Here is a 9,675-nt window from a genome sequence, read left to right on the forward strand (position 1 = left end):
AAATTAAAATGTTGAAAATTTTAAAAGCCAGGGATGAGGCTGGGCATGGTGACTTATGCCAATGCCTCCTAAAGATCACTGGAGGAGTTTGAGAGCAGCCTATGCAATATAGTAAGACCGCCATCTCTATAGAAAATAAAAAATTAGCCAAGACAGGTGGTGCGTGTGGCTCAAAGGAGTAGGGTGCCGGCCCCATATGCTGGAGGTGGCGGTTTCAAACCCAGTCCAGGCCAAAAAGTGCAAAAAAAAAAAAAAAAAATTAGCCAAGACAGGAGGATTATTGTTTAAGCCTAGGAGTTTGTGGTTTCAGTGAGCTATGACTGTGCTATAGCACTCCAGCCTGAGCTACAGAGCAAGACTTAATCTCTAAACAAAACAAAACAAAAAACTGGAAACATGCCAGTTTGTTGATAAGATCCCTCATTTTTGGCGTGGTGGTTCGGGCTTGTAATCCTAGCACTCTGGTGGGAGGCCTAGGCCAGAGGATCCCTTGAGCTCAGGAGTTTGAGACCAGCCTGAGGAAGAGCAAGACCTCATTTCTACTAAAAAATAGAAAAAATTAGCTAGGTGTTATGGCAGACACCTATAGTCCCATCTACTTGGGAGGCTGAGATAGGAGGAGATAGCTTGAGCGCAGGAGTTTGAGGTTGCAGTGAGCTAGGCTGATGCTATGACACTCTAGCTTGGGCAACAGAATGAGACTGTCTCAAAAAAAGAAAAAAACCCTCACTTTTTACCAGTCAGAAAGAGCTTGTGTACCCAGATAGAGAAGATAGGTTGTCTAATTCCTGGGACTCTCAGCAGCCTGTTTTCTTTTCCCTAGTTTCCTCCTTTCTTCAGGTAAAATAAATTCTCTCTTCAGGAGAATAAAGCTATTAGCTGAAAAAAAGAAACGCACTACAGTGCCCATAGCACAGTGGTTGTGGCGCCAGCCACATACACCAAGGGTGGTGGGTTCCAACCCAGCCTAGGCCAGCTAAACAACTGCAACAAAAAAATAGCTGGGCGCTGTGGCAGGCACTTGTTGTCCCAGCTACTTGGGAGGTTGAGGGAAGAGAATCACTTAAGCCCAAGAGTTTGAGGTTGCTGTGAGCACTATTGGCTGATGGATTGGCTTCTCCATTTTCTTCCACCTGACTTTCCTGCTGATCTGGCTTCATCTGAAGACAATCAACTATTCTCAGAGTCCTCTGGTTCCTTTCAGACTTGTGCTTTAAAATGCAACACCCTGCCCCCCCAGTATACAACATCAACAAATCTGCAAGCATATGGGAAGAATCTCTTTAGGCTTTTAAATAGAAGAGGTTTCTCCCTAGGGATCACACTGGGCCTACTGCTGCCTTGGTGAGTACAGTGCTATGCTGACCTTGGATGACTTGGACGCTTTTGAAGGAGTAGTCGAGAGGGGGCTCCTGCGCTGAAGCGTTCTCCTGTTTGCTCATATTTCAGGCCATCATTCATCAGATGCAAGCATGTACCCTGGGAGTCTGGGTCCACTCTGGGAGGACAGAGAAGGACAAGTGTTTCAAGGACATGGGGCATGGACCTTCTCCAGGCCTACCTAGCTGCATTTCCTTTTTTTTTTTTTTCTTTAAGAGACAGAGTCTTATTTTATCACCCTCGGTAGAGTGCCATGGTGTCACAGATCACAGCAACCTCAACCCCTGGGCCTAGGCGATTCTCTTGCCTCAGCCTCCTGAGTAGCTGGGACTACTGGCGCCTGCCAGAATGCCTGGCTATTATTTTGTTGCAGTTGGCCAGGGCCAGTTCGAACCAACTATCCTTGGTATATGGGGCTGTCGCCCTACCCACTGAGCCATAGGCACCACCCTGCATTTCCATTTTAAAATATTAATCATAGAAAACTCAGTTGATAGTTATAATACCCATTTCTATTTTCCAGATGAAGAAACTGAGACCCAAGGGGTAAAAGGACTTGCCCAGAGTTAAGCCAATGAATCAGCTGTGGACTGCAGTCAGTGTCCTGAATCCTTCTCTGAGACCCTTTCTGATACTCCATAGTAGTTACCATGGAGACTGTCTTGGTACCTAACCCTCTGTTGACATCAACTGGGCTACTCTATTGCTTAACAAACCCCTGGGTGCTTGCAAAGCATCCAGTTGGTGTCTGACAACCCTTTTCAGGTTGACCCAGACGGGGATTTGCTACCTTCTCTGTTCAACTTATCATTAGCCCCGTTACCTTTCCATCCAAAGACCCTACTTTCAGCCACATCCTGAACATAGTCATACATATATAAACACACATAAACATAAAACCAGTCTACTTCTCACTCACCTGTCGCTGATGCCTGAAAGTCCACCATTAGGGATTCATTCCTTTGGGTTCAGGGATTGTTCCCTGTTAAAATGGAAATACCCCCTGAGAGGGGTGAACACAATGTTATGAGTCTTTATAATGAGGTGTGAACTGTCTTATCAGATCTTTTCCAATTGTTAGCCAAAATAAAGCTAAGGACAGGCTTTTCTGGACACTGGGAAGAGCCATGATAATGCTACTCACCTGGGAGGAAGAGAGCTGACAACATACTTTACTAAGGGGTTTGTATATGAATCATACAAATAAAAGACAGGCTGACAAGGACAATACTATTGGAGTTAACCTCCCTTTTCACATTCCATTCACTGCTGTCACCTCTGCATTATTACTTTACCCACTTTCCAAAAAGAAAGGATTTTAGGTTTACAATAATAACACCCATAAAACAGAATGATGTGTAGTGCTATCCAACAGAAACATAATTGAGTTGTAAGTACAAGCCATGTATATAATTTTTTCACATGTGTAAAATATTCTAGTAGCCATAAGAAAAATAAAATGAAACAGGAGGGGGTTAATTTTAATAATGGGCTGTCTGGAAAGTATCCAGTGACAGATGAGACCATGGCTGGATACTTTCCAGATAGCCCTCCTATCACTGAACATGTAAGCAACATTAACAATTATTGAGAGATTTTTTACACTTACAGCACATTCCAATTTGGATTAGCTACTTGTTAAGGGCTCAGTGGCCGCACATGTGACTAGTGGCTACCATATTAGACAATGCAGATATAGAAAATTAAAAATGGAAGAGAACGATCAGAAAGATTATAGGAAGAAAGCAAAATGTACCAGGGACTGTAGGTATCTGAGCCTATATTTAGCTTTGAAATCCCTAGCAGCCAAAATAAATAAAGGAAACCTTGGGATATGCAGTTCTCATCATTGGATTCAAAGAATTACTCAGTACACAGAGAATGAAATTCCCAAATATTCCTTAAAAATGGGAGTTTTTGTTAAAAACCAAGGCTCTGATAGCTTGTGATTTAGTTTAAGCTTAATTAATACAGTTGAAGTAAATTCCTTGGTGATTTAAAGTTTAACAAGTTTAGAGGACTGGAAAGTGAGAATCTCTTGCTCTTAAAAAGCATCAATTCTTCCTGTTAGTATAGTGGTGATTAAAAAAAAAAATAGTAGGCTCAGCGCCTGTGGCTCAAGCGGCTAAGGCGCCGGCCACATACACCTGAGCTGGCGGGTTCGAATCCAGCTTGGCCTGCCAAACAACGATGATGGCTGCAACCAAAAAATAGCCAGGCATTGTGGTGGGCACCTGTGGTCCCAGCTACTTGGGAGGTAGAGGCAGGAGAATCGCTTGAGCCCAGGAGTTGGAGGTTACTGTGAGCTATGATGCCATAGCACTCTACCCAGGGCGACAGCTTGAGACTTTGTCTCAAAACAAACAAACAAACAAACAAACAAACAAAATAGTAATTCCAACTGAGTTTTGGTAGTGTTGGCTTAGTTATCTGTTGTAGACTGGCCCTGTGGGCATGGGTTGTTGATTACAATAGGTCTGAATCTTTTAGATGTCAGATCTGTAGGCAGACAACAAAGAACATACTCTTTCAGAAAAAGAGGAGCTTCTGTCTTTTGCAAAAGTAGAAGAACCTTGTTTAGACAGACATCTCTTCCACTTCACCACCTACAACAGGGCCTTTGAGCAGGATTGCATACTTTACTCAAAGTCAGTCTGGAGTTTGGGACTCCAGAGTTCTGCAGCACTGAACATGGATTTTTTTTTTATTTATTTTATTTTTTTTTGAGACAAAGCCTCAAGCTGTCCCCTGGGTAGAGTGCCATGGCATAACTCACAGCAACCTCCAACTCCTGGGCTCAAGCGAGTTTCTTGCCTCCGCCTCCCAAGTTGCTGGGACCACAGGCGCCTGCCATAACGCCTGGCTATTTTTTTTCGGTTGCAGCCATCGTTGTTTGGCAGGCCCGGGCTGGATTCGAACCCGCCACCTTAGGTGTATGTGGCTGGCGCCTTAGCCACTTGAGCCGAGCCTGAACATGGATTTTAGCTTAAAATACTTAAGAACAGATTTTTACTGTTAGTCTCCTTGACCATTAGGAAAACCCAGAATTCCTAAGAATTTCTGATTTTGTTAGAATTCACTCCTGATACATTTTCTGAATCAGTCAGTATTAAAAATGGTACCCCAAAAAGCTGGATAAATTTGCTGATTGGAAAGGGTTATTAGTCTTCTCCATTTAAACAGTAGCCCAGGCTGTGAGCTAGTACTGTGTCATATTTAACTCAGAAACTAGTTCTGAGCTACAACAGGTACTCAGGAAATGTTTATAGGATGAATAAATGAGAAACTGTCAAATAAGATGATTTCTGTTTTGGGAGAGTTGATGCTAAGTTGTTCTAACAATTGGTTCCAGGTTCAGTTGGCTTCAGTCCACACCTCTTTCACAGTAAGATATTCAATTCACTTCTGCAAACATTTGTTGAGTGCCTGCAGCCCTGTGCCTGACCAGACAGAATAAAGCCAAGATACAAATAATAGAACCCTGTCATGAACACAGAATGAACTGCTAGGTTTCTACTGATTGTGGCAAACCAGCCTGCATCCATTTCCAACCAAAAGCTGCCCACTTAGTGAATACTCTCACATTTCAATACTCAGCTCTTGTATACCCACTTCTATAAAGCCTTTTTTTCCCCAGATAAAATTGACCAGTGTACCCTGTGTTAGATTGATTGCTTTGATGATCCTAGTCATGGTCTTCTCTGTATCCATCCCTTGCCTATAATTTTGTAGTTCCATCTCACTTTGATGCTGAGCTCAGCCATATGACTTGTTTTGGCTAGTGAGATACGGATAAGAAGCAATCGGAAGCTTTAAGAGAGGGCTTGCCCTCTTGCTCTTTGCCAGTGCCATGAGAACATGGTGGGCCTACTAGAGGGACACTAGAGATATGCAGGTAAGAGACATGTAAAAGACAGCCAGTGATCCCAGCTGAGGCCCTCACAGACTAGCCTATAGTCAGATCAGGCAAGTCACTCAACTCATGATGACTGCAGACACAAGAGTGAGCCCAGCCAAGACCAGAAAAACCATCCAGGTGATTGAAAGATTTACAAGCAGTAATAAATGCTTGTTTTAAGCCACTGTGTCTTTGGATGGTTTGTTACATAGCAATGGCTAACTGATGCATGCCCCCCGCCAACTATACTTTTTTTTTTTTGTTGTTGTTGTTGTTGTTTTTGAGACAGAGTCTCACTTTGTCACCTTTGGTAGAGTGCCATGGCATCACAGCTCACAGCAACCTCAAACTCTTGGGTTCAAGCTATTCTCTTGCCTCAGCTTCCTGAGTAGCTGGGACTATAGGCACCGGCCACAATGCCCAACTATTTTTTCCTCCCAGAGCACTAGGATTACAAGTGTGAACCACCGTGCCCAGCCCCCACCCCCACTGTACTTTGAACAAAATTTCATCACAGCCTGTCTTCTCATCTGTAAAGTGAAGACACACCCTATCATGAGCACTGTTGTATATCCCACAGCAGATAATAAATGGAAGCAGTTGTTCTCTCTGTACTCATTTCTTTATAATCTACTTTATAAGTTTAAGGACAAGAACAAGGCCGGTGCAGTGGCTAACGCCTATATTCCTAGCACTCTGGGAGGCCAAGGCGGGTGGATTTCCTGAGCTCACAGGATCAGGACCAGCCTGAGTCAAAGTGAGACCTCATCTCTAAAAATAGCTGGGGGCGGGGCCTATGGCTCAGTGAGTGGGATGCCGGGCCCCATATACCGAGGGTGGTGGGTTCAAACCCAGCCCCGGCCAAAATGCAACAAAAAATAGCCGGGCTTTGTGGTAGACACCTGTAGTCCAGCTACTCGGGAGGCTGAGGTGAGAGAATCACCTAAGCCCAGGAGTTGGAGGTTGCGGTAAGCTGTGACTCCACAGCACTCTACTAAGGGCAGTAAAGTGAAACCCTGTCTCAAAAAACTAAAAACTAAAAATAGCTGAGTGTTGTGGTGGGTACCTGTAGCTACTCAGGAGGCTGAGGCAAGAGGACTGTTTGACTCTAATAAGAGTTTGAGGATGCTGTGTGCTATGATGCCATGGCACTCTACCAAGGGTGACAAAGTAAGACTCTTCAAAAAAAAAAAGAACAAAAAGAAGTCAGATCTTCCCATCATTATCCTATGTTGAATCTGGAAAATGATGAATATTCACTAAAGGCTTGATGGACAAATGGATAAATGGAAAAATAAAAGGAGAAATGAAGGAATGAATAGTGTCTTCAGGGTGTCACATAGAAGACCTGACAGCTGGTGAGAAGTGACAAAGCCTTCATGCTGCCTTACTCATTCCTGTGGCTGTATTTTTGGAGTCAGTCTTTCCCTACTATTCTGGCTCATGACTAGAAGACTGAATGACCTGATGAAAAACCTGATGAAGGTTAGAGGTATATCCGCTTTGTTGTGGAATTCCAAAGTTCCAATTGAATTTTCTTTTCCAAACAGCTAAATATCTTAATTGCTTTAAAAAACTATAATAGTTAACACGATAGCTGAATAAAGTCAGACAACATAAAGAAATACATCAAGTAAAAACTAAAAGCCTCCTATGGTACATGCAAAATTTACTAAATGTAGAGTATAAATATCTTAACACAATAACTAAGAAAATGCTGTGAAGGCTGTGCTAACCAGTTTGATGAAAATATTTCAAATTGTATATAAAACTAGATTTAAAAAAAGGAAAAAAACAACTAAAAGCCTGAATCTCCATTAACAGTTTGGGAATATAACCTCTTAGAATGCATATTCATAGTATAGTAACATTATGTATATATATTTTTAAATACTGTCTATCCATTTATCAACCTATCATTTCTTTTCAAATTGTAGTAGACTCCCTTACCCTTTTAACATCTGAAGAATATTCCATAGTATGTATCAGACTTTATTTACTTACTTTAACTTTATTTGACCAACCCCAAATTGACAAAAATTTTTTTTTTCAGTTTTTGGAAATTACTAACAAGTGGAATTTGATCTGTTGCTAGCCCATTCCTGCCCTCTCTCAGGCAAGTAGCAACATGATATCACAGGAAGCTTTAAGGAATAATCAGATGAGATCTGATTAAGAGGCGATTCAACAGCTTGGTCCAGAGAGTTTTTGTGTATTAGCTACAAGTGGAAGAAAAATCAAATGATGGTGGATGCAGTGGCTCACACCTGTAATCCTAGCATTCTGGAAGGCTGAGGCTAAGCTCACAGGTTCAAGATCACCCTGAGCCCAAGCAAGACCTCATCTTCAAAAAAAAAAAAGCTGGGTGTTGTGGCAGGTGCCTATAGTCCCAGCTACTTGGGAGGCTGAGTCAAGAGACTTGCTTGAGCCCAAAGAGTTTGAGGTTGCTGTGAGCTGTGATGCCACCGTATTCTACCAAGGACGACAAAGTGAGAAAAAAAAAATAAATGATATGGCTGGGCCCAGCGGCTCACACCTGTAATCCTAGCACTCTGGGAGACCAAGACAGGAAGACTGCTTGAGCTCAGGAGTTCAAGACCAGCTTAAACAAGAATGACATTCCTATCTCTACTAAAAACAGAAAAACTAGCTGGGTGTTATGGCAGATGCCTATAGTCCCAGCTACTCAAGAGGCTGAGGCAGGAGGATTGCTCAAACCGAGGAGTTTGAGGTTGGTGTGAGTTAGGCTGATGCCATGGTCACAATGACCATGGGGCAACAGAGTGAAATTCTGTCTCAAAACAAAACAAAACAAGTGCCATGAAAAATCTGTCACATAATCAAATGCATTCTGGGAGGTTATATTCCCAGGTGCCAAAGGGAGATCCAAGATTCAGCCTGGCTCTTGCCCATTTCTCTGCTCCCATTTTTATCCTCCAATTACGCAGTCTGAATAGTTTCTCTTTTCAGATCTCTCTGCTCTTTCTTCTTTCTTCCTTTTGCCTTGCTAATTCTTACTTCCAGGCTCAGCTCACGTTTCAACTTTTCTTCTTCTTTTTTTAGGGACAGAGTCTCCCAATGTTGCTCAGGTTGGAATATATTGGTGTGATCATAGCTCATTGTAACCTTGAACTCTTCCTGGGTTCAAGCCATTATTCTGGCTCAGCCTCCTACGTAGCAGGTATTACAGGCAGGCACCACTAAACTTGGCTAATTTATTATTATTATTATTATTATTTTGTAGAGACAGAGTCTCACTTTATCGTCCTTGGTAGAGTGCCGTGGTGTCACATAACTCTAAGCAACTTCCAACTCCTGGGCTTAGGCGATTCTCTTGCCTCAGCCATCCAAGTAACCGGGATGACAGGTGCCTGCCACAGCTCCTAGCTATTTTTTTGTTGCAGTTCGGCTGGGGCCGGGTCTGAACCCACCACCCGCAGTATATGGTGCTGGCACGCCGCCCTTAAATATTTTTTGGTAGAGACAGGGTCTGGCTACATTGCCCAGGCTGTCCTGAACCTCTTGACTTCAAGTCATCTTCCCACCTTGGCCTCCCAAATGCTAGGATTATAGGCATGAAACACCATACCCAGCCTAGGTTTCAACTTTTCTGAGTAGCCTACCTTCATTCCCAAATCTGGAATGTGGAGCTTCTCTTTTGGGCTCCTATAACACCCTGCACTTACTGCTAAGGTAGTATTCATAACACTATAATTATCTGCTTAATATCTATTATGTCCATAAACTCCACCAGGGCAGGAGCCATGTTTTTCTCATAATTCTATCTCATAGCAGTAGCAAGTTGCTTAAGAAATATATAAAAAAAATTGTAACGGAATGACACTATAAAGGAGAGGGACATGAGGTTGTTGTAATTGTGGGTCTGAGCAGTTGTCTTCAGGAATGTCTTCCTACAGAAGGGATTGAGAAAAATCTAAAGCATAAGTACAAATAAACCATAGCAGGGGGAAAGATGAGTATTCCAGGCAGAAGTAACAGTAAAGCTTCTATGGTGGGAGTGTATTTGGAAATTTTGAAGACCTTAAAGAAAGTCATATAACTAGAGGAGAGACAAGGAATATGTATGGTTAGACTAGAGGTTGGAGAGATGGGAGCAATAGGAATCCACAATGTATATATTTAAATGGAAGGTGGGTTGGAAGAGTGAGCAATATCAAGTTTGCATTTTGATGGATTATTCAGGCAGTTATTTAAAATGGCTGGGAGGGAAAGCAGGAAGAGGTAATGACTAGATAAAATAGGAAGTTAAGCTGGCAGGACTTGATGATAGATGGGAGATCTATTAAGAATAATTCTCGGCTCAGCGCCTATAGCTCAACCGGCTAAGGCGCCAGCCACGTACAGCTAAGGTGGCGGGTTCAAATCCCCAGCCCGGA

At 42.7% G+C, this 9,675-nt stretch overlaps 1 protein-coding gene across 2 annotated transcripts in view; it reads right to left on the bottom strand.

The window, feature by feature from the left end:
- Positions 1-9,675, bottom strand: part of LOC105886357 (leucine-rich repeat-containing protein 51) — a 21,329-nt gene that overhangs the window by 9,482 nt on the left and 2,172 nt on the right. The window contains exons 2-3 of one of the 2 annotated variants that reach the window (XM_012803536.2): positions 2,300-2,383; positions 1,367-1,498 (exon numbers count right to left, since the gene is read on the bottom strand). In XM_012803536.2, the coding sequence (XP_012658990.1) occupies positions 1,367-1,442 (76 nt within the window). In that variant the 5' untranslated portion in view covers positions 1,443-1,498; positions 2,300-2,383. The remainder of the gene's footprint in view (positions 1-1,366; positions 1,499-2,299; positions 2,384-9,675) is intronic. The other variant, XM_023510774.1, reaches the window with a different exon arrangement.

This window comes from Otolemur garnettii, unplaced genomic scaffold (genome assembly GCF_000181295.1).
Source record: "Otolemur garnettii isolate 467f Iridium unplaced genomic scaffold, OtoGar3 scaffold00001, whole genome shotgun sequence".
In the NCBI taxonomy this organism is placed as follows: Eukaryota; Metazoa; Chordata; class Mammalia; order Primates; family Galagidae; genus Otolemur; species Otolemur garnettii.